This window comes from Ahaetulla prasina, chromosome 1, assembly GCF_028640845.1.
Source record: "Ahaetulla prasina isolate Xishuangbanna chromosome 1, ASM2864084v1, whole genome shotgun sequence".
Taxonomy (NCBI): Eukaryota; Metazoa; Chordata; class Lepidosauria; order Squamata; family Colubridae; genus Ahaetulla; species Ahaetulla prasina.
In genome coordinates this window covers 370,300,874-370,325,492 of record NC_080539.1, presented here as the reverse complement: position 1 = coordinate 370,325,492, position 24,619 = coordinate 370,300,874, and the positions used below count along the sequence as shown (strand labels likewise).

At 45.9% G+C, this 24,619-nt stretch overlaps 1 protein-coding gene across 1 annotated transcript in view; it reads right to left on the bottom strand.

The window, feature by feature from the left end:
- Positions 1-24,619, bottom strand: part of CELF5 (CUGBP Elav-like family member 5) — a 113,446-nt gene that overhangs the window by 22,077 nt on the left and 66,750 nt on the right. The window contains exons 3-4 of the mRNA XM_058163574.1: positions 12,563-12,614; positions 1,086-1,214 (exon numbers count right to left, since the gene is read on the bottom strand). Coding sequence (XP_058019557.1) covers positions 1,086-1,214; positions 12,563-12,614 — 181 coding nt within the window. The remainder of the gene's footprint in view (positions 1-1,085; positions 1,215-12,562; positions 12,615-24,619) is intronic.

The following is a 24,619-nucleotide window of genomic DNA, read 5'->3' as shown; positions in this document are numbered from 1 at the left end:
AAATGAAGAGGGGAAAGAGAATTGCACAACTCCATATGTGCTTCAACTAGACCCGGGAAAAATTCCCTGGGGAAAAATGCGAGTCCTGATGATGTTACCTAGTTTGGTAATGAAACGTCTGCAAGAAAACAAGCAAGCTCAGAGAGCATGAAGGAGCCCTCATTTCAGCCCTGAGCTACAAATATTCTCCTTTATTGATAGAATTTCGGCTTATATCCTGCCCTCTAATGTGTCAAGGTTCCAGAAAAACCTCTTCTGCATAAAAACCTCTTCTGCATAATGCTTTACAGCCCTCTCTCTGGATAGTTTCAGTGGTGAGTTGTTCCTGGTTCGGTCCGGTTCTGTAGAACCGGTAGTCAAACTGGCTGGAGGCTCCGCCCACCTGCCCCGATATCGTCATGGGTGATCTGCCAGTTTTACTACCGGTTCTATAGAACTGGACCTATTGTGACTCCAGCCCCCGAACCTGGCTCCATGCCCGAAAGTGACTCCGAAAATGAGGGGGAAGGGCCGGTAAGGCTTACCTCGGGGGCACCGATTCCTTTGGCTCGGCTCCAGGAGCCAGAACCAGACCAGTCAGAGGACGTAATGAGGCCGTCATCCTCTGATTCCTCCCTTCCCCAGGCTACGCCTTCAGACCCAGCTGATAATAATAATAATCAAGCTTGGCTTGACCCGCGCTTCAGAAGATTAGAGAGGTGGCGTCATCAAAGGGAAGGGTGGGGCAGGAGCCCCACCCCACAGGATATATAAGGAGCTTTGGGACTCCTCTCACTCCACGGGAAGCAAAAGTTTAGCCGTTTCAAAAAGAGCTGAAAGTCTTGCTACGTGAGTCATTTGTTTGAACTTTGGCAGGCAGCTGCGATTTCTCTGCCAGGACTGATAAGAGCTGTGAATCCACTGGCTGAAGGCCAGCTCATGGGTCTGAAGTGGGGAAGGAGACAACAGGACCGAACCAGGAGCAACTCACCACTAAAACTATCCAGAGAATCGGTAGTAAAGGTAAGTAGAACCCACCCCTGGATATTTTATAATGTAAGCATTATTTGTATATTTGCCTCCAACAATCTGGGTCCTTAACTGACCTTTGCTGTTTCCGTCTGGACCTCTAAGCACTGTGCATTCATCGATGACCCCAAAAGGTTCAAAGAGACAGAGAATGTCTTCTTCTGACTGCTGTTTATTCAACATGCCCACGAAGAGCTTTCGATCTCCTAGAAGAAAAGAAAAAAAAAGAAAAGACACAGAACCATCAACTTTCAGCAGGTCCCTGGAGGCTGAGAAAGGCCCAAAGGGGGAAAAAAAAATCAATCCTTAAATTGGTTTAAGAGAGCCAGGTTTGTGTAACGGTGAAGGGACCCGGCTAGAAACCAGGAGACGGTGAATTCTAGACCTGCTTGGGGTACAAAAGCCAGCTGGATGACTTTGCACCGATCACCAGGATACTGTGGGTTCTAGTCCCACCTTAGCCATAAAAGCTGGTCGAGTGACTTTGCACTAATCACCATGAGACGGAGAGTTCTAAACATGCTTTAGTCATGAAAACTGGCTGGATGACTTTGAGTCATTCAACAGGAGACAGACAGTGAGTTCTAATCCTGCATTAGGCCCAAAATCCTGGCTGATTTTGGGCCAATCAGCAGAAGACGGTGAGTTCTAGTCCCACCGTAGCCATAAAAGCTGGTTGAGTGACTTTGCGCCAATCACCAGGAGACAGTGAGTTCTAGTCCCGCCTTAGCCATGAAGGCCAGCTGGTTGACTTTGGGCCAATCACCAGAAGAAGGTGAGTTCTAGTCCCGCCTTAGCCATGAAGGCCAGCTGGGTAACTTTGCGCCAATCAGCAGGAGACTCTGAGTTCTAGTATCATGTTAGGCACGAAAGACAGCTGGGTGACTTTGGGCCAGTCCCTCTTTCTCAACCCAACTCGCCTCTCAAGGTTGTTGCTGTGGGAAAAATAGAAGCAGGAAGAAGTATTAGCTACGTTAGCTGCCTGGAGTTATTTCTCAAAAAAATAAAAGCAGGAAACAAACAAATAAATAAATAAAAGCATGTTGCAAGACAGTGATCTATCATTGTCGCATGGAATAAATACTGGTTTTTTTTCTCCCTGTAGGAACTTATAGGGGCTACTTGGAGGTTTGTCTGAACTTATAGTGAAAATAAGCAGGGTCCATGTCTATGGAGATTCTCAATCTTGTCCTGATGGGTTCATTGGGGAAACAAAACAACCACTTCACCAACGCATGGCACAACAGAGAAGATCAAACCCATCAGGACTAGATTCAGCAGTCTGTCTGCATTTAAAAGACAAAGGCCACTCTTTTGAAGAATAGCAAAGTCCACATTTTCCACAGAGAGGGCCGCTGGTTTGAAAGAGGGGTCAAAGAGGCCATTGTGTCAAAACTGAACTGTCCTCTTTCAACAGAGCGGGAAGGATACTGCATCATCTATCTCCTGTTTACAACAGAGTCCTTTCAGCTGTTCCAAGAAGGGCTCCACACCCACTTGCACCACTCAGGTGACCCTGAGGATACAGATTAAACCTCCAAGTGGCCCCCAACGACTCTCTAAAAGGATGCAAATGGCCAGCTGTCTGCAAGGAGTAGAAATCCTTCCGTTCCCCATGAGAAGTGAAAATCTTCAAAGAACAAACAGAAAGTCCAATTGCCTCTTGAAAATGCATGTGATGGTGTGAAATGGATTATGTTTTATGTTATATTTTAGATTATGTTTGTTAAATACTATACCCTGTATTCTGTTCTGGGAAGTCTCGGGGGGGGCGGGAGGGGGGGAAATGGGGGGGGGAAGATTATAAATTGATTGACTGCCATTGTACAGGAATAATGGTAGAATTAAATAAGTTGGAATGGTGTAAAGTCGGGGATGCTCAGTAGCCACTCCGGAAGGGAAAGGGTAAGGAGATAGGAGTAAAGATGGAAGAAAGTAGGTAGGCAGGTAGGTAGGAAAGAAGGGAGGGGGAAGAAAGGATAGGAGGAGGAGAAGGAGGAGAAGATAGAGGGTTAGAAAGGATGGAAGTGAGAAGTGGGAAGGAGGAGGGGAAGTAGGAAAGTAAGGAGGAGGATGGTGGGGAAAGTAGAAGAAGGATGAGAAGGGTAGAAAGGATTAAGGAAGGGAGTGACGACTGAGCATAATTTGAGTATACGATTGATTGTTGAATAAGTGATTGTACTGTACACTGGTCAAATTGTTGGAATTATTATGGAAAATAAAAAACTTTAAAAAAAGAAAGAAAGAAAAAGCACCTTTGGGACAGCAAACGGTCCATAGGCATGTGATAAGAAGTGGTCAGAGCTACGATCCCTGGCTGTGTGGATTTTTTGATCTTCCCTTGCAAACTCTCCTGTCCGAATCTCCCACTTTAACATATATTTGGATTCTCAGATTACAGGTAGTCCTTGATTTGCAATAGTTCATTTAGTGAGCACTCAAACAATGAAAAAAGTGACTTATGGCCATTTTTCACACTTACGACCGTTGCAGCACCCCTGTAGTCATGTGATCAAAAATCAGACGCTTGGCCATTGACTCAGATTTACGACGGGCTGCAGTGTCCCAGAGTCACGTGAACCCCTTTTCTGACCTTCTGGCAAGCAAAGTCAAGGGGGAACTTACTTAACAACCGGGTCACTAACTTATCAACTGCAGTGGTTCACTTAACAACTGAGGCATGAAAGGATGTAAAATGGGGTTTAAAAACTCACACAACCTACGTCTCGCTTAACAACCGAAATGTTGGGACTCAACTGTGGTCGTAAGTCGAGGGTGACCTGTACTAACTTAACAACTGCAGTGACTCACTTAATAACGGTGGCCAGAAAGGTCGTAAAATGGGGTACAATCTCGCTTAAGAACTGTCTCACCTAGCAATGGAAATTGGGGGCTCAACGGTGTTCGTAAGTTGAGGACTATCTGTTTAAGCAGATTTGAGAAAGGGACTTTTCTCCTTTTTTGCTTAATTTAAGGCAGGGGTCTCCAACCTTGGCAACTTTAAGACTTGTGGACTTCAACTCCCAGAGAATTGAAGTCAGCCAGGCTTAAAGTTGCCAAGGTTGGAGATCTCTGAAGTAAGGTATGCAAAGCTGGCTGGGGAATTCTGGGAGTTGTAGTCCGCCAGGCTTAAAGTTGCCAATGTTGGAGATCCCTGATTTCAGGTACGCAAAGCTGGCTGGGGAATCCTGGGAGTTGAAGTCCGCCAGGCTTAAAGTTGCCAAGGTTGGAGACCCCTGATTTCAGGTCCTGTTGTGGCTCCAGCCCCCGAACCTGGCCCCATGCCCGAAAGTGACTCCGAGAGTGAGGGGGAAGGGCCAGTAAGGCTTACCTCAGAAGCACCAATTCCTTTGGCCCGGCTCCAGGAGCCAGAACCAGGCCAGTCGGAGGACGTAATGAGGCCGTCATCCCCTGATTCCTCCCTTCCTTAGGCTACGCCTTCAGACGCAGCTGATAAGCATACTAATCAAGCCTGGATCGACCCGCGCTTCAGAAGATTAGAGAAGCGGCGTCATCAAAGGGAAGGATCCACAGGATATATAAGGAGGATACATCCACAGAATATATAAGGAGCTTTGGGACTGCTCTCAGTTCCACGGGAAGCAAATTAGCTGAACCATGTCGAAGTGAGCTGAAGTCTTAATCTGTTTGAACGTTTTGGCAGGCAGCTGCGTTTTCTCGGCCAGGACTGATAGGAGCCGTGAACCCACTGGCTGTAGGCCAGCTCGTTACTCCAAAGTGAGGACGGAGACAGAACAGGTCCGCTTTTTTCCCTGTGATGGCATAGGGCCGGGCTACTTACGGGACCGTCTGCTGCCACCAAATGCCTCTCACCGCCCGTGCGCTCTCACAGAGAGGGACTCCTCAGGGTGCCGTCGGCCAGGCAGTGCCGACTGGCGACACCCAGGGGAAGGGCCTTTTCTGTGGGGGCCCCCACCCTCTGGAATGAGCTTCCCCCAGGACTTCGCCAACTTCCTGACCTTCGAACCTTCCGCCGCGAGCTTAAGACACATCTATTTATCTGCGCAGGACTGGACTAGAATTTTAAATTTTTAAATGTTTAAATTTTAAATCTGGTTTTAAATGGGGTTTTATTATCCTTTCTGGACCGGGATGCCCTATCCACGGTTACTCACGCAAATGTCTGTATATATATATGTTTTTAAACCATGGGGCTCCCTTGAGGGGCATCCGAGGCTACAGTTAGTCCAGAATGCAGCTGCGCGGGTGATAGATGGAGCCCTCGTGGCTCCCATATGACACCTATCCTGCGCAGACTGCACTGGCTTCCTGTGGCCTTCGGTGCGCTTCAAGGTTTTGGTGACCACCTTTAAAGCGCTCCATGGCATTGGGCGGGTTATTACGGGACCGCCTGCTGCCACCAAATGCCTCTCACCGACCCGTGCGCTCTCACAGAGAGGGTCTCCTCAGGGTGCCGTCGGCCAGGCAGTGCCGACTGGTGACACCCAGGAAGGGCCTTCTCTGTGGGGCTCCCACCCTCTGGAATGAGCTTCCCCAGGACTTCGCCAACTTCCTGACCTTCGAACCTTCCGCCGCGAGCTTAAGACACATCTATTTATCTGCGCAGGACTGGACTAGAATTTTAAATTTTTAAATGTTTAAATTTTAAATCTGGTTTTAAATGGGGTTTTATTATCCTTTCTGGACCGGGATGCCTGGATTACTGCAACGCCCTCTACATGGGGCTCCCCTTGAGGGGCATCCGGAGGCTACAGTTAGTCCAGAATGCAGCTGCGCGGGTGATAGATGGAGCCCCTCGTGGCTCCCATATGACACCTATCCTGCGCAGACTGCACTGGCTTCCTGTGGCCTTCGGGTGCGCTTCAAGGTTTTGGTGACCACCTTTAAAGCGCTCCATGGCATTGGGCGGGTTATTCTGGGACCGCCTGCTGCCACCAAATGCCTCTCACCGACCCGTGCGCTCTCACAGAGAGGGTCTCCTCAGGGTGCCGTCAGCGAGGCAATGTCGTCTGGCGGCGCCCAGGAAGGGCCTTCTCTGTGGGGCTCCCACCCTCTGGAATGAGCTTCCCCAGGACTTCGCCAACTTCCTGACCTTCAACCTTCCGCCGAGCTTAAGACACATCTATTTATCTGCGCAGGACTGGACTAGAATTTTAAATTTTGGGTTTTAAATTGGGTTTTATTTCTATTTTTAATTGGACGGGCTTTAGAATAAGTTTTTAAATGTTTTATATTGTATTTATATTGTATTTATCTGTTTTAGTGCCTGTAAACCGCCCTGAGTCCCTTGGGAGATAGGGTATATAAATATGATTAATAAATAAATAAATAAATAAATAAATTATTTATATAGGAGAGAGAGAAAGAAAGAAGGAAGGAAAGAAAGAAGGAAGGAAGGAAGGAGAAGAAAGAAGGAAGGAGGAGGAGGAAGGAAGGAAGGAAGGAGAGAGAGAGAGAGAAAGAAAGAAAGAAAAGAAAGAAAGAAAGAAAGGAGGAGGAGGAAGGAAGGAAGAAGGAAGGAAGGAAGAAGGAAGGAAGAAGAAGGAAGGGGAGAGAGAGAGAGAAAAGAAAAAAGGGAAAGAAAGAAGAAGGAAGGAAGGGGGAAGGAAGGAGAAAGAAGGAAGGGAGAGAGAGAGACAAAGAAAGAAAGAAAAAAGAAAAAGAAAGAAAGAAAGAGAAAGGAAGGAAGAAAGAAAGAAACAAAGAAAGGAGGGAGGGAAGGAAGGAAGGAAGGAAGGAAGGAAAGAAAGAAGAAGAAGGAAGGGGAGAGAGAAAGAAAGAAAGGAAGGAGGGGAGGAGGGAAGGAAGGAAGGAGAAAGAAGGAAGGGAGGGGGAGAGAGCGACAAAGAAAGAAAGAAAAAAGAAAAGAGAAAGAAAGAAAGAAAGAAAGAAAGAAAGAAAGAAAGAAAGAAAGAAAGAAAGAAGAAAAGCCTTCATGGTAAATTTCTGGGGGGGGAAATGGAATAGATTTGGGGATTTGTTCCCCCTGGATCTTCTTAGTCTAGTGGCACTGATGATGTTACCTAGTTTGGCTAATGAACCCTCTGCAAGAAAACCAGCTGGGTCAGAGAGCACCAAGTGCCCATCACTGATTTTCCTGTTTGAGGTTTTAAATGGTTCGTGCCCGTCTAATACACAGGAATCACCTAATTTCAATTTTTCTACCATGGCAGAGCACCTCAAAGGCAACCTGGCACTGTTACTTCTGAACCAGGAAGAATCAGACCAAGTTTGGTTTATTATGGTGGTTTAGGTGCAGGCTTAGAAACCAGGTGTCTGTAAATTCTAGCCCTGCCATAAACTGGAAAGCCATCTTCACACAAATGGTTATCTAATCTCTTCTTAAAAGCTTCCAGGGTTGGAGCATATACAACTTCTGGAGGCAAGTTGTTCCCACTGATTAATTGTTCTGACTGTCAGGAAATTTCTCCTTAGTTCTAGGTTGCTTCTCTCCTTGATTAGTTTCCATCCATTGCTTCTTGTTCTACTCTCAGGTGCTTTGGAGAATAGCTTGACTCCCTCTTCTTTGTGGCAGCCCCTGAGATATTGGAACACAGCTATCATGTCTCCCCTAGTCTTTCTTTTCATTAAACTAGACCTACCCAGTTCCTGCAACCGTTCTTCATATGTTTTAGCCTCCAGTCCCCTAATCATCTTGGTTGCTCTTCTCTGCACTCTTTCTAGAGTCTCAGCATCTTTTTTACATCGTGGCGACCAAAACTGGATGCAATATTCCAAGTGTGGCCTTACCAAGGCATTATAAAGTGGTATTAACACTTCACGTGATCTTGATTCTATCCCTCTGTTGATACAGCCCAGAACTGTGTTGGCTTTTTTGGCAGCTGCTGCACACGGCCGGCTCATATTTAAGTGATCATCCACTAGGACTCCGAGATCCCCCTCACAGTTACTACTATTGAATATATAACTATAGATCTTCTTGTTTATCAGTCAGGTTTGATAAATAGCTAGGAACTACAGGGAGTCCTCGACTTACAACAGTTATTTAGTGACTGAACTTACAAAGGCACTGAAAAAACTTAACTTTTGATCATTTTTCCACACATAACCATTGCAGGGTCCCCCATGGTCACATGATCAAAATTCTGTCGAAAGTTATGACAGACCTCCCCACCAAAGCTACAGGTAGTCCTCACCATTCGTTTAGTGACCGTTCCAAGTTACAATGAAAAACAACGACCCATGACCGTTTTTCACACTTAACGACCATTGCAGCATCCCCATGATTTAAGTCAGTGGTAGTCAACCTGGTCCCTACCGCCCACTAGTGGGTGCTCCAGCTGTCATTGTGGGCGGTAGGGGTTTTGTCAGAAACTGAAGGACTTTCCTTTTTTTTTTTTTTAGAATAATTTAGAATAAGAATAATTTAATTTTTATACCGCCCTTCTCCCGAAGGATTCAGGGCGGTTTACAGCCAGGTAAAACACAATAAAACATACAATATACAGTTAAAAAACCCATTTAAAAAAACTATTCAATTTGGCCCATTCATTAAAATACACATTAAAACCATAAAAACCCAATTAAAATTACTAATATGATGAAGGGAACAATAGGACAGGAACGGTAGGCACTTTTGTGCTCTTATGCACGCCCCTTATAGTCCTCTCAGGAATGATTTCTTCCAACAACCAGTTTGCCAAACTGCTCAGAAAGTTAACAACCGGTTCTCCCGAAGTGGTTCGAACTGGCTGAATCCCACCACTGCTTGTAACCACTTGGCTTTAGTAAAGTGTACCTTCATTAACAATGGAGTCTTTCTTTTCAAACTGACCAAGTTGGTCTAACTTGGGAACCTGCCAAGTCAGTTCTAACTAACCAAGTCCAGCCCCACCATCTCTTGGCAGCCGTTTTGGGGAATACACTCAGGGCAGAATTTCAAAATTCCCCAAATATCCCAAGTCAAGGACTTCTTACCAATCTCTCCCAATAACTTTTAAGTCTTTAAATTTCTGAAAGGAATTGCCCCCGTTTCTATTTTGTGCGTTTTAGGTTGGATTGCAGGTCAGGCCGGCTAAACAGAACAGGGTAAGCCGTGCGTGGCCAACAGCAACTCAAGGCAGCCAGAAACGGGAAATCTAAGAGACCAAGAAAACATGTATCTAAGCTTCAGAAAAGATGGATATATTTGAACATGGGTGTGTTGTCGGTATGCTAGGAACAGGGAAGGCAGATCTGATGGAGAGGAGTGGGAGGCAGGTAGACAATGGAGGGAGGGAGTAAGGGAGGGAGAAAGGAAGGAAGGAAGGAAGGAAGGAAGGAAGGAAGGAAGGAAGGAAGGAAGGAAGGAAGGAAGGAAGGAAGGAAGGAATCTGGAACCTTCTTGGCAAAATTGGGATAGGATTGAAGCACAGAGGGGATTTAAAAGCTCAAATTGACATTTTTCTTCTTTGAAAAGTCCCTGGGGTCCCTGTTCAGCTGGGATATTATTTTTATCTGTTTCTATCCACCTGTATTGTTTTTATAAATAATTAAAGGCAGCGAACATATCCTCCTCTTCTCCCCACAACAACAACCCTGTGAGGTGGGTTGGGCTGAGAAAGAGAGACTGGCCCAATGTCTCCCCGCTGGCTTTCATGCCTAAGGCGGAATCACAGGCTTGGCTTTGCACCAGCCTGCCAAACCAAAATTTAACCGTGGTTTATTGAATAAACCACCTTTGGTGGCTTCAAATGACCAGATTCATTACAAAACTCGGCTTACACATCAGAACACCTGGGTTTATGTGACACCTTCTGGGACAAATATGCATGCAATTTTTATATTTATTTTATTTATATTTTATTTTATTTTATTTTATTACTTTACTTTACTTTACTGAAATCCTTGACTTAGAGCAATTCCTTAGTGACCGTTCAAAGTTACAACAGCACTGAAAAAAGTGATTTATGACCATTTTTTCACACTTATGACCGTCGCAGCATCTCCTTGGTCACATGATCAAAATTCGGATGCTTGGCAACTGACTCCCATTTATGACGGTTGCAGTGTCCCAAGGGACATGCGATCCCCTTTTTTGCGACCTTCTGACAAGCCAAGTCAACGGAGAAGCCAGATTCACTTAAAACAACCGTGTTACTAACTTCACAACGGCAGTGATCCACTTAACAACTGTGGCCAGAAAGGTCGTAAAATGGGGCAAAACTCACTGAACCAATGTCTCGCTTAGCAATTTTGGGCCCAACTGTGGCCATAACTCGAGGACTATTTATATTTTATTTTATTTATTTACGTGTTGCCCAGCTCACTGTTGAGCAATTTTGGCTTAGCCTGAATCGTCCCTCTTTCTCTCTGCCCTTCCTGCCAATGTCTAGATTTCAATTCGAGATCCGTTTGGATCCAATCTGCCCGCTTCCATTCCTTCTATCTTGGTCCGGCCCAAATTCTTTCACTTTATATCAGGGGTCTCCAACTTTGGCCACTTTAAGCCTGGCGGATTTCAACTCCCAGAATTCCTCAGCCAGCTTTGCATACCTGAAATCAGGGGTCTCCAACCTTGGCCACTTTTAGCCTGGTGGACTTCAACTCCCAGAATTCCACAGCCAGCTTTGCGTAACTTAAATCGGGGGTCTCCAACCTTGGCAACTTTTAGCCTGGTGGACTTCAACTCCCAGAATTCCACAGCCAGCTTTGCATACCTGAAATCGGGGGTCTCCAACCTTGGCAACTTTTAGCGTAGTGGACTTCAACTCCCAGAATTCCACAGCCAGCTTTGCGTAACTTAAATCAGGGGTCTCCAACCCTGGCCACTTTAAGCCTGGCGGACTTCAACTCCCAGAATTCCACAGCCAGCTTTGCGTAACTTAAATCAGGGGTCTCCAACCTTGGCCACTTTAAGCCTGGCGGACTTCAACTCCCAGAATTCCACAGCCAGCTTTGCGTAACTTAAATCAGGGGTCTCCAATCTTGGCAACTTTAAGCCTGGCGGACTTCAACTCCCAGAATTCCACAGCCAGCTTTGCGTAACTTAAATCGGGGGTCTCCAACCTTGGCAACTTTAAGCCTGGAGGACTTCAACTTCCAGAATTCCACAGCCAGCTTTGCGTAACTTAAACCGGGGGTCTCCAACCTTGGCCACTTTAAGCCTGGCGGACTTCAACTCCCAGAATTCCACAGCCAGCTTTGCGTAACTTAAACCGGGGGTCTCCAACCTTGGCCGCTTTAAGCCTGGCGGACTTCAACTCCCAGAATTCCACAGTCAGCTTTGCGTAACTTAAATCAGGGGTCTCCAACCTTGGCCACTTTAAGCCTGGCGGACTTCAACTCCCAGAATTCCACAGCCAGCTTTGCGTAACTTAAATCGGGGATCTCCAACCTTGGCCACTTTAAGCCTGGAGGACTTCAACTCCCAGAATTCCACAGCCAGCTTTGCGTAACTTAAATCAGGGGTCTCCAACCTTGGCAACTTTAAGCCTGGCGGACTTCAACTCCCAGAATTCCACAGCCAGCTTTGCGTAACTTAAATCAGGGGTCTCCAACCTTGGCCACTTTAAGCCTGGCGGACTTCAACTCCCAGAATTCCACAGCCAGCTTTGCGTAACTTAAATCAGGGGTCTCCAACCTTGGCAACTTTAAGCCTGGCGGACTTCAACTCCCAGAATTCCACAGCCAGCTTTGCGTAACTTAAATCAGGGGTCTCCAACCTTGGCAACTGTAAGCCTGGAGGACCTCAACTTCCAGAATTCCACAGCCCGCTTTATGAACTTAAATCGGGGTCTCAACCTTGGCCACTTTAAGCCTGGCGGACTTCAACTCCCAGAATTCCACAGCCAGCTTTGGGTAACTTAAATCGGGGGTCTCCAACCTTGGCCACTTTAAGCCTGGCGGACTTCAACTCCCAGAATTCCACTGCCAGCTTTGCGTAACTTAAATCAGGGGTCTCCAATCTTGGCCACTTTAAGCCTGGCGGACTTCAACTCCCAGAATTCCACAGCCAGCTTTGCGTAACTTAAATCAGGGGTCTCCAACCTTGGCAACTTTAAGCCTGGCGGACTTCAACTCCCAGAATTCCACAGCCAGCTTTGCGTAACTTAAATCGGGGGTCTCCAACCTTGGCCACTTTAAGCCTGGCGGACTTCAACTCCCAGAATTCCACAGCCAGCTTTGCGTAACTTAAATCAGGGGTCTCCAATCTTGGCTACTTTAAGCCTGGTGGACTTCAACTCCCAGAATTCCACAGCCAGCTTTGTGTAACTTAAATCAGGGGTCTCCAACTTTGGCCATTTTAAGCCGGCGGACTTCAACTCCCAACTCCCATTCCAAGCTGGCTGTGGAATTCTGGGAGTTGAAGTCCTCCAGGCTTAAAGTTGCCAAGGTTGGAGACCCCAAATTTAAGTTACGCAAGGCTGGCTGTGGAATTCTGGGAGTTGAAGTCCGCCAGGCTTAAAGTGGCCAAGGTTGGAGACTCCTGCTTTATATTACATTTCAGTCTCTTGCATGCCCCAGTAGCTGCCTGAACTTTGCAAATCAGAGCTTAGGAGACCTGACAGAAGATTCCCCCACCCCCTCACCCCAATAGACTGATCCGACAAAAATAAGGCGAGATGACAACTACCTCCACGGCTTTCGCTGTCCGCAGGCTTCACCTGGATCGGTCGGGCCATCTGCAGAGAAACAGCAAAGGTTAGATTAGGTTTTGTGCATTTTGCAACCCTACAGAAAGGCTAAGCAAGTGATTTTCGTGAGGAGGATAGCAGCAGCAATTGGGACCTGAAAGAAAAGGCTATGGTCAGAATTTCCAGAATACTTCCCGGCTTCTAGACCAGGAGTTGGGCCGCTGGGGGTTCGCAGGGGTTCGGGAAAACCGAAGATTTTGTGCAACCCCCAAATCCCACTCCTGGCTGGCACCGCCCACCCCTCCCCTCCCCTCTCCGGAGTCCCCACGTGGCCCATTTTGGATACAGATAAGTGCAGGGCGCATGTAAATAGGGACGCGGTGGCTTAGTGGCTAAGACGCTGAGCTTGTCGATCAAAAGATCAGCCATTCAGTAGTTCGAACCCCTAGTTCGAGGTGAGCTCCCGTTACTTGTCCCAGCTTCTGCCAACCTAGCAGTTCGAAAGCAGGTAAAAAAATGCAAGTAGAAAAATAGGGGCCACCTTTGGTGGGAAGGTAACAGCGTTCCGTGCGCCTTTGGTGTTGAGTCATGCCGGCCACATGACCACGGAGACGTCTTCGGACAGCGCTGGCTCTTTGGCTTTGAAACGGAGCTGAGCACCGCCCCCTAGAGTCGGGAACGACTAGCACATATGTTATCTTTACCTTTAATGCAGGGCGCATGGGGAGGACGAAAAAAGGACCCACCGAAAGTTCGGGAAGGCTGGAAAAGAGGGCCTCCAGAGCCCGGGGAGGGCAAAAACGCTCCCCCCCACCATGGTGCAGGAGGCCAACTAGGCCACGCCCACCATGGCCACACCCACTCAGCAACCGGGCAGAGAACCCCTTGCTAAAATTTTTGAAGCCCACCCCTGTTCTAGACTGCCCCATTGCAGGATACTCCGTTCCACACCTCTCGTCTTGTTCCCTCCATTTGTTGTAGCTGCCACAAAGAAGAGGGGAGGGGGGGTCAACAAGGTGGACTGCCCCTGGTTCGGATCGGTTTGCAAGAACCGGTAATAAAACCGGTGGGAGGCTCCGTTGCGAACCGGTAGTAAAGTGTGTATGAGCGCAAGACTGTTATGTCCTCCTCGCCTCCGTCCGAACGATGGCTTAATTAGCCGGCTCTTATCAGCTCTGGCAGCAAAAGAGTCAGCGTCTGCCAAGAGCCCTCGTTGGCTGCCAAGACGCTGGTGAGTCACAACCTTCAGCTCTAGCCAATCGGTGGATTTGCCTGATACAAAGAGACACACCAGCTCTTGCTGCCTTTTATATCCTGTGGGGTTTGGCTCCATGACTCAGCACTTGCTAGGCCTGCCCCTCCCCTGCTTCTGTTGTTCCCTTCTCTCCTGCCTACGAAACCTGGGATTGAGCCAAGCCTGATTGCTGTCAGCTGGGTCTGCAGGCGTGGCCTGGGGGGGGGAAAGAGTCAGGAGAAGGAGGCCTCGTTATCTCTTTCGCTTGGCCTGCTTCTGGCTCCTGGAGCTGAGCCAGGGAGGCCGGTGCTTCCGAGGTAAGTCCTGATGGCCTTTCCTCCTCACTGTCCAAGTCACTTTCTGGCAGCAGGCCCGGCTCCAAGGCACTTTCGGACATGGGGCCAGGTTCGGGGGCGGGAGCCACAACAGCGGCCCCATTGCAAACCAGTAGTAAAGGTAAGTAGAACCCAGTCCCGGGGTCAACCTATTCTGCAAAAGCACCTGAAAGAAGAACAAGAAGCAATGGCTGGAAACTAATCACGGAGAAATCCGAACTAGAAATAGGGAGGCATTTTTGAAATAATAGAAAAATACTTGTAGCTCGGGGTTTCGATTTTGGCAGTAGTTTTGTTCTCCGAGCTAAAACTCAGCTAAAAACTCTTCCGCTAAGCCTAAGAGGGAGAGGGCAAGCCACGTCTACCGAAGTCCCGCTAAGGATGCAGTGGTGGGATCCTCCTGGCTTAACAACTGGTTCGGTGATCACGCGTTTTGACCGTGCGCGCGCAATTTGAACAACTCTTCACTTCCGGGTTTCTTCAGAGGGGTAACACAGCTGATACGCACGGCAATTGGCTCTGCCGCGCGAATCAGCCGAGGGGATAAAGAAGTGGTGGGATTCAAATAATTTAGCAACCTGTTCTCTGCCGTACTGACCAGCTGGGTAGTCAGTGGTCATGTGACCGTGTGGGCGTGGCCTACTCAACGTCACTCACGTCAATGGGCGCTTCACCTTAGCTCTTACAATATAATAAGGGTTAACCAGAGAGGCAGTTTCTGTAAGCAGGGCGATAAAGATTAGGCTAGAAACAACACCAGAATGTTTCAGTTCCTTACAGGATTAGCCCTTTGAAGTGGGAAAAAAACAAAATAAGATTTGTTCCAACAACCGGTTCTCCCGAATAGCTGCGAACTGGCTGAATCCCACCACTGGATAAAGGTAGGAAAATAGCGCAGATGGGTGGGTGGGCCCATCTGATCATCGGAGCAAACCGGTTCGCTCCCAGCTGATCGTCAAAGCTACCGGTTCTCCCGAACCAGTAGAATCCCACCACCATAAGGATATTACCTAGCCTGGTAATAAAACGTTCAGGAACGAAATGATAAACTCAGAGAGAAAAATCACTGCTAAAATAAGGAGAAATTTGCTGACTATGAGAACAATTAATCAGTGGAACAACTTGTCTTCAGAAGTTGTGGGTGCTCCAATACTGGAAGTTTTTATGAAGAGACTGGACAGCCATTTGTGTGAACTGGGCATCCTGCTTCAGCAAGGGGTTGGACTAGAAGATCTCCAAAGCCCCTTCCAGCTCTTTTATTCTGTTACTTTTTAGAAGGTTAGAGTGGGAAGAGACCTTGGAGGTCTTCTAGTCCAACTTCCAGCATAGGCAGGAAACCCACTTCAGACTTGTTTATTCAATTGATTTAGCATGATACATATATCTGTGTTAAAACCATAAACATTAAAATCCTGGCACCAAAATTAAGCTTCCACATGCAATTGACTCCACGCTAAGAAAGGTGAGTTTTGTATGCTGGTCTATGATTTTACCAAGGACGATTTGATTTGAATGGGGTTTAGCAGATGCAATCCTGTGTTTTTGCAATAGCCATAAGATGTTATGCCTTTATCATTCCTTCCAGAATTCTTAGGAAGCCGCTAGATAATTTTGGATTTGCTCGCTAGCCTGGTCATTGGCAAAAGAACATCTTCCTTAACTGGGTGAAGTATCTTGCCATAGAATCTGGATTTCACTTATCTTTCACCTTTTATGAAACTAAATTAAGAGGGAGGGAGGGAGGGAGGAAGGAAGGAAGGGAGAAAAGGTAGGGATAGGAGGAGGGAGGAGGGAGGGAGGAGGAGAAGAAAGGAGGAAAAGGGGAAGCGGGGAAGGAAAAGGAAGGAAGGAAGGAAGGAAGGAAGGAAGGAAGGAAGGAAGGAAGGAAGGAAGAAAAGAGTAGGGATAGGAGGAGGGAGGAGGGAGGGAGGAGGGAGGAGGAGAAGAAAGGAGGAAAAGGGGAAGCGGGGAAAGAAAAGGAAGGAAGGTAGGAAGGAAGGAAGGAAGGAAGGAAGGAAGGAAGGAAGGAAGGAAGGAAAGGGTAGGGATAGGAAGAGGGAGGAGGAAGGGAGGAGGAGAAGAAAGGAGGAGGAGGGGAAGTGGGGAAAGAGAAGGAAGGAAGGAAGGAAAGAAAGAAGGAAGGAAGGAAGGAAGGAAAGAAGATATTTTGTTGTGACTTAACGGTACACCTCCTTTGGAACAAACATTTTACTGGAGGGCGGAAAAATGGTATTTAGGATTCATGTACAATCCAGGAATCTGGCAGAATCATCTCGGGCATATTAAATTTTAAAATTGGGCAATCGGACCACGTGCTAGGAACAGTCAAGCCCTTCTGTCCATCTGTCATATATCTGTTTTTTTACAGACAAACACAACCCTTGTTGATCCCCCCTCTCCTTGGGGAGTTGAAAATGCAAACGATCTCAAAGCCGTAGGGCTAAAAGTCAAGAAGTTGCAGGGAAAAAGGCAAGATGAGTGACCAACAACACAAGCGGCAACCAGCCTTGGAATTGACAATGAAGCTGTTGAAGTGGTTAGAGAGCTTCTGTCTTTGAGGATCAACCAACAACAGTGAAGGAACCAGCTGTCAAGAAATATATCGCAGACGAATACTAGATTGAGCAGCTGCAAAGGTCTTGGAATATTGGAACGTCTCTTCTTACAAAGATGAGGAGGGGTCAAACTATTTTCCAAAGCATCAAAAGTCAAGAAACAATGGATGGAAACAACCAAGGAGAGAAACAATTTGTGGGGGGGGGGGCAACCTTGGCAACTTTTATGACTTGTGGACTTCAACTCCCAGAATTCCTCAGCCAGCTCAGACAAATGGTTGCCTTCCAGCTGGGAGAATTCTGGGAGTTAAAGTCCACCCGTCTTAAAGCAGTTTAAAGAGATTGAGAAACAGCGGTTCGGGTTATTATAATACAACTGTTGTGACTCGTCCTCCCTCCTCTCCTCAGCCGGGCCCCTCCCGTCTTCAACCGGGCCTTTTATCAGACTCCGAGTCTGATAATGAAGATGAACGGCCTGTCATGACTCCAGCCCCCGGCCCTGGCCCCATCCCCGGAGAGGATTCAAGGAGTGAAAGGAGAAGCCCGATAAACCTCACTCATACAGCGTGTGATCCTTTGGCTCAGCCTTCAGAGCAGGAAGCCAGCCAGGTGGTAGAATTACCCGGGCCTACTCCCTTTGACCCCTCCCTTTCCCAGACGCTGACAGCAGATCCAGCTGAAGACAATTCACTGTAGGAGGACCCTCGCTTCCGGAGATCTGAGAGGTGACGCCAGCAGAAGGAAGGGTGGGGCAGGCCTGGATAAATGCTGAGTCATGGAGCCACACCCCACAGCCTATATAAAGGACCTGCTTTTGGCATTCCAACCTTGAGTCAAGCAAAGTCTTATCTAGTTTGCTGATACCGGACCCTATCGCTGAAGTCACAACTTGGACTCCTGCCTGCCCTGAGAAACCTCGAAGGAACTTGGCAAGCTGCAGAGGCTTCGTTGCCAAGTTTGTTACGGACTTCCTTGACTCGTTCGTCGGAGTGGGGGTGGGACACGACAACAACCCTTGGAACAATGGTGAAATCTGAACCGGTTTACTATCGCTGCGCTTGTGCGTAGTCCGCGCGCACGCATAGTGCGCACCATGCACCAAATGCGAGGTCTGCCTGTGCGCAGGGCACGTCAAAAGGAGGAATGGGGTAATTAGAACAGCACGTGGGGTGTGTGTGATCAGCTGTGGCATGCGGTCTTTTTTTTTTACCTTTTAAAAGCATTTTTTACAACCTATTTGGCCGAATAGGTTGTAAAAAAATGCTTTTAAAAGTAAAAAAAAAGGCTCTGATGGTCAGGCAGCTCAGCTGTGATCATCAGAGCCTTTTTGTTACCTTTTAAAAGCATTTTTTTACAACCTATTTGGCCGAATAGGTTGCAAAAAATGCTTTTAAAAGTAAAAAAAGAGAGGCTTTGCTGATCGCACGATCGTCAGAGCCTTTTTTTTAACCTTTTAAAAGCATTTTTTTACAACCTATTTGGCTGACTAGGTTGTAAAAAATGCTTTTAAAAGTAAAAAGAAAGGCTCTGACGATTACAGCTGAGTTGCCTGATCGTCAGACCCTTTTTTTTAACTTTTAAAAGTATTTTTTAAAAGAAGTGGCAAGCAGGCAAGCGGGCAATTGGGTGGGCATAGGTGGAGGAAGGGCAGGGATTTTTGCTACCGGTTCTCTGAACCACCTGCCGCCATAGCTACCGGATTGGCTGATCCGGTCCGAACCGGGAGCATTTCTCCCCTGCCTTGGAGACATCCTTAATACTCCACGACTTACAACAGCTCGTTTAGTGACCGTTCAAAGTTACAACGGCATTGAAAAAAAGTGACCGATAACATTTTTCACCGTTACGACCATTGCAGGATCCCCGTGATCACGCGATCAAAATTCAGGTGCTGGGCAACTGACTCATATTTATGACCGTTGCTCAGTTGTTAATAGCCGATTCACTTAACAACTTTGGCAAGGAGGCTCATAAAATGGGGCAAAATTCACTTAACAAATGATTGCAACAGTTGCAATCGTCCATCGAGGATTACCTGTAATGGCGTTTTTTCTGCAGAGAGTTAAGTGAATCAGGCCACCTTCAAATCTTTGCAATCCATCCATCCGTCCATCCATCCGTCCATCCATCCATCCATCCATCCATCCATCCATCCATCCGTTTGCAATAGTTTAGGCATCCCGCCTCTGCCTGTTTGGACATTTTAAGGCTTTCCCTAGTTTTGCTTGACGCAGGCATCTGTTTGTGGGTGCCACTATGCACTCTTGACATACACAAACCGACGCATTTGTGCACGCTGGTCCCTGGGATGTCTCTGGTATCTAATGAGCTGGATAGACATCCTTAATAATGATGGCATTTTCGGCTATTGTGCCCAAAAGAAAATGAAACCAGGCATTTTTTTTCCCAGGGACAAAATGGGATGAGTGAGAAAGAGGGAGCTCTTTAAAGAGAAACCAATGGTAATTATGTCTTTCTTTCTCTCTTTCTCTTTCTTTCTCTTTCTTTCTTTCTTTCTTTCTTTCTTTCTTTCTTTCTTTCTTTCTCTCTCTCTCTCTCTCCCCTTCCTTCCTCTCTCTCTTTCTCTTTCTCTCTTCTTTCTCTCTCCTCTTTCTTTCTCTCTTTCGTTTTCTTTCTTTCTTCTCTTTCTCTCTCTTCCTCCTTCCTTCCTTCTTTCTCTCTCCCCTTCCTTCCTCTCTCTTCCTTCCTCTCTCTTCTTTCTTTCTTCCTTCCTTCTCTTTCTCTCCTCTTTCTTTCTCTCTTTCTTTTTCTCTCTTTCTTTCTCTCTCTTTCTCTCTCCCCTTCCTTCCTCTCTCTCTCTTTCTCTCTCTTCTTTCTTCCTTCCTTCCTTTTCTCTCTCTCCTCTTTCTTTCTCTTTCTTTCTCTCTCTCTTTTCCTATTTGTTTGTTTGTTTCTTTCTCTCTCTCTCTCTCTCTTTCTCTCTCTCTCTCTCTTTCTCTCTTCTTCCTTCCTTCCTTCTTTCTCTCTCTCCTTCCTTCCTTCCTTCCTTCCTTATTTCTCTTCCCTTTCTTCCTTCCCCCCCTCTTTCTTTCTTTCATTCTTTCTTTCTTTCTTTCTTTCTTTCTTTCTTTCTTTCCCTCCCTCCCTCCCTCCCTCCCTCCCTCTCACTCTCTCTTTCTTTCTTTCTTGGATGCAATGCATGTACCTCCCTGATTGGAGGCAAAATGGCTTCTTCGGGCCCGTTCCATCCTTTCCTCTTTCCCTCAAAATTACTGGGCTTCTTCCCTCCCCCACCCCCAAAAAAACCCCACATCTCTTCAAGAAGGTCTCACTTTCTGTGTCTTCAAAACCCCAAAAAGAGAAACGGTTACCTTAGCAACAGCTATGCACCACACGGGGCCTGACATTTGCGGGTTGCCGTGGCAACTGGGTTTTCTTGGGGAGGGGGGGAGCTTTTCTCTCTGGAGAGGTAAGGGGCTGTGATGGGGAGGGGTGGGGAAGGGTGAATGAAGGGGGTCGCAGACTCAGATTTGATCCAGGATAACGTCGGTTTTGCAAATCCCCTTCTCCGTTTGTTTTGGTTGGTGTTTTTATTTTTTTAACTTTCTGATTTTTGCAATATTTTTTTTTCAAATTTGCCAAGTGCTTTTGTCTGGTTGGGTTGCAACGTTTACACACACCGAATCAAACAACCCTCGGATTGCCTGGGGTGCGTGTGAAAATTGTGTGCCCTCACTATGGCAGCCTTCGAAGGCTCTAGAGCAGGGGTGTCCAAACTTGGTCCCTTTAAGAATTGTGGACTTCAACTCCCAGAGTCCCTCAGCCACCCCACAGCCTATATAAAGGACCTGCTTTTGGCATTCCAACCTTGAGTCAAGCAAAGTCTTATCGAGTTTGCTGATACCGGACCCTATCGCTGAAGTCACAACTTGGACTCCTGCCTGCCCTGAGAAACCTCGAAGGAACTTGGCAAGCTGCAGAGGCTTCGTTGCCAAGTTTGTTTACGGACTTCCTTGACTCATTCATCGGAGTGGGGGTGGGACACGACAGACGTTGATAACATAACCCGTTTATTAACAACAAGGCAACTCCACAACGGAGTAACAACAACCACAGAACCAAGGACAGCTCTTGTATACTGAGCTGTCAAAAGCAACAACCGATAGCAAGCCTTAATTTTCCCGCCGAAGGGATACAGAAGTAACCCAATCAGATCACGTCGCGTCAGCACGCTCTGCACTCCTTCGGCGTCCCCGTGGACACAACAGTAGTAACTTCAAATGGTCAGTAAACGTATGGTCATAATCGAGGGCTACCTGTATAACATCCATCACTCTTGCCCAGTGTCCAGGTGATGGGGAGGAAAACTGAAGGCCCAAAGGTCTATGGACATCAGGATGGGCAAAGCTGATCAATTACTCGCACAGTCTGATTAGGTATTGGCCAGGGTGAGTTATTTTAGGTAAATAAAATAGATTCCCGGATGGGACACCACCAGGAGATCCAGGCACCTGGAAACTGGTAACAGGAAGAAAACCTAAGGAAGCAGCAGAAAACAACTTCTCTAAATCCAGAGTGGCCATTTACAACCCACAACATCCAAGAAACCTTTTTAAGTATTTCTCTCAGGCTGAAATAGATTCCCGGATGGAACACCACCAGGAGATCCAGGCATCTGGAAACTGGTAACAGGAAGAAGACCTAAGGAAGCGGCAGAAAACAACTTCTCTAAATCCAGAGCGGCCAATTGCAACCCACAACATCCAAGAAACCTAGTATGGTATTTGTTTTTCATTTAAAAAAATTGTCAGTTTTCAATTAAGTGATAATTCTCCTTACTGAATTCCTGCAATAAACCAATTCCCAGACAGATCAAATGAAATATAAAGACACTCTGCGCCCTAAAGTTTGAAAAGTAAACTCCCTCAAAAATCATCCAATCTCCCCCCCACCCCGCAAAAAAAAAAGAGAATTATAATAGGATTCTTAGAATGAGAATTATAATAGGAGAGATATAAAATTATGACCATTTCTAGCAGTGTTTCTCAGCATCACCATCTGGAAGGTATGTGGACTTCAACTCCCAGAATTCCCCAGCCAGCTCAATTGGGAATTGAAGCCCATACATCTTGAACTTGCTTAAGTTAGGAAATACCATCCTTAGCATCTGAAATAAAAACTCGTCTCTTTGTCCCGTTATGCGAAGGGAAAACAGGACGGGGTGATTTTGAGGCGTGTTTTTTTCATGCTTGCTTCAGTCAATAGATGGTGTAATAATCTCTTTTCTCTCCTCAGTGACTCATTCATATCTTCCATCACATCTTCTCTAAATTCCTTCACACCACCAGTCTGAAAAACACAACTTCTTCTCTCACAGGTGTCAAGGGCCCACACCAGCCGTAGAAGTAGTCCTCGGTTTACTATCGCAATTCAAAGTTCTGCAGCTAAGCATTAAGACAGTCATTAAAATTGAGTTTTGCCCCATCTCACGATCTTCCTTGCCGCATTTGTTAAGGGAATCACGCCAGTTGCTAAGTGGGTAACCCGGTTGTTAAGTGAATCGGGCTTCCTCCCCCGCCCCCGTGGGCTTTGCTTGTCAGAAGGTCGCAAAAGGGGATTGCGTGGACCCCGGGATACTGCCATCGTCATAAATATGAGTCCGACTTCTCTAAATCCAGAGTGGCAAATTGCAATAGCAAGTTTTGAAGCAAGGTACAGTTAGTCCTTTACATACAACCATTCATTTAGTGACTGTTTGAAGTTACAACAAGACTGAAAAAAAATTGAATCACTTCAGTCGTTAAATTAAAAGATTAGATTGGGAGTAGGGGATTTTGCTATAATTACAGCCCGGCCCTTAAAAAACTCCACCGGATTCCAGCCAGGCCTCTGTTATTTTCAAAACAGGCCTTAAAATTTCACTTTTTCCAAAATTCTTTGGAAAAGTATTTATAGCTGGCATTTAGCAGGTGTGAGCTTTAATTGCTGCTCCTTGTTGCTTTTTTTCCTGTCTTTTTCTTTTTCAGCAACGTATGTTTTACTTCGCTGCTCTAATATTTTTAGATGTCCTGGGTATATTTTACATTCCCGTTTTAATGTTTTAAGAGTTTGTAATGTTCATTGCCATAAATAGTTTTCCTCTGTTGGGAGGAATTTTTGGGATGGGGCAATTTGGGATGGTATTTTATTTCCCTGAGAGGGGCTGGGAACTCTAGCTGGGAAGAAATCACAAATTTGAGTCCCAGCTGGCTGAAAATTTGACCAAGTAAAGAAGAAGGTATTTTTTTCATAAATGCTTCTGTACCGTCAGTCCTCGACTTACGACCACGATTGAGCCCAAAATTTCTGTTTGCTAAGTGAATTCACTTGTTAAGTGAATTTTTGCCCCATTTTACGACTTTTCTCACCTCAGTTATTAAATCAATCATCACAGTCATTAAGTGAGTCACACGGTTGTTAAATGAATCTGACTTCCCCATTGACTTGGCTGGTCAGAAGGTCGCAAAACCCCGAGACGCTGCGACTGTCATAAATATGAGTCAATTGCCAAGCGTCTGAATTTTGATCGTGGGGATGCTGCAACCGTTGTAAGTGTGAAAAATTGTCATAAGTCCCTGTTGCATTGATTCACTTAACAACTGTAAGATATATACTGGTGGCAAACGGCGATCACATGACCTCGGGATCCTGCAACTGTCATTAATACATGCCAAGTTGATCATGTGACCACGGGGGTCACATACTTGTATAATACAGATAATCCTTGACTTACATCAGTTCATTTAATGATTGTTCAAAATTACCACAGCACTGAAAAAAGGGACGGTTGAGAGGAACGTGAGTGGGAACATTATGATAGAATAGAATAGAATAGAATAGAATAGAATAGAATAGAATAGAATAGAAAAGAAATAAGAAGAGAAGAGAAGAGAAATAGAATAGAATAGAATAGAATAGAATAGAATAGAATAGAATAGAATAGAATAGAAATAGAGAAATAGAATAGAATAGAATAGAATAGAATAGAAAAGAAATAAGAAGAGAAGAGAAGAGAAGAAAAATAGAATAGAAATAAAAGAGAAGAGAAGAAAAATAGAATAGAATAGAATAGAATAGAATAGAATAGAAATAGAGAAATAGAAGAGAAGAGAAGAGAAGAGAAGAGAAATAGAATAGAATAGAATAGAATAGAATAGAATAGAATAGAATAGAATAGAATAGAATAGAATAGAATAGAAATAGAAATAGAGAAATAGAAGATGGGCCGCGGTGTGGCTCAGGCTGCAAGAAGCCTGTTATTAAACACAGCTGCCTGCAATTACTGCAGGTTCAAGCCCCACCAGGCCCAAGGTTGACTCAGCCTTCCATCCTTTATAAGGTAGGTAAAATGAGGACCCAGATTGTTGGGGGGGCAATAAGTTGACTTTGTAAATATACAAATAGAATGAGACTATTGCCTTACACACTGTAAGCCGCCCTGAGTCTTCGGAGAAGGGCGGGATATAAATGTAAACAAAAAAAAAAAAAGAGAGAAGAGAAGAGAAATAGAATAGAATAGAATAGAATAGAAATAGAGAAATAGAAGAGAAGAGAAATAGAATAGAATAGAATAGAATAGAAATAGAAATAGAGAAATAGAAGAGAAGAGAAATAAGAAGAGAAGAGAAATAGAATAGAATAGAATAGAATAGAATAGAATAGAATAGAATAGAATAGAATAGAATAGAATAGAATAGAATAGAATAGAATAAGAGAGTTGGAAGGGACCTTGGAGGTCTTCTAGTCCAGCCCGCTGCTCAAGCAGGAGAACCTATCATTTCACACAGGTAGCTGTCCAGTCTCTTCTTAAAAACCTCCAGTGTTGGAGCATTCACAACTTCTGGAGGCAAGTTGTTCCACTGATTAATTGTTCTCACTGTCAGGAAATTTCTCCTTGGTTCTAAGTTGCTTCTCTCCTTGATCAGTTTC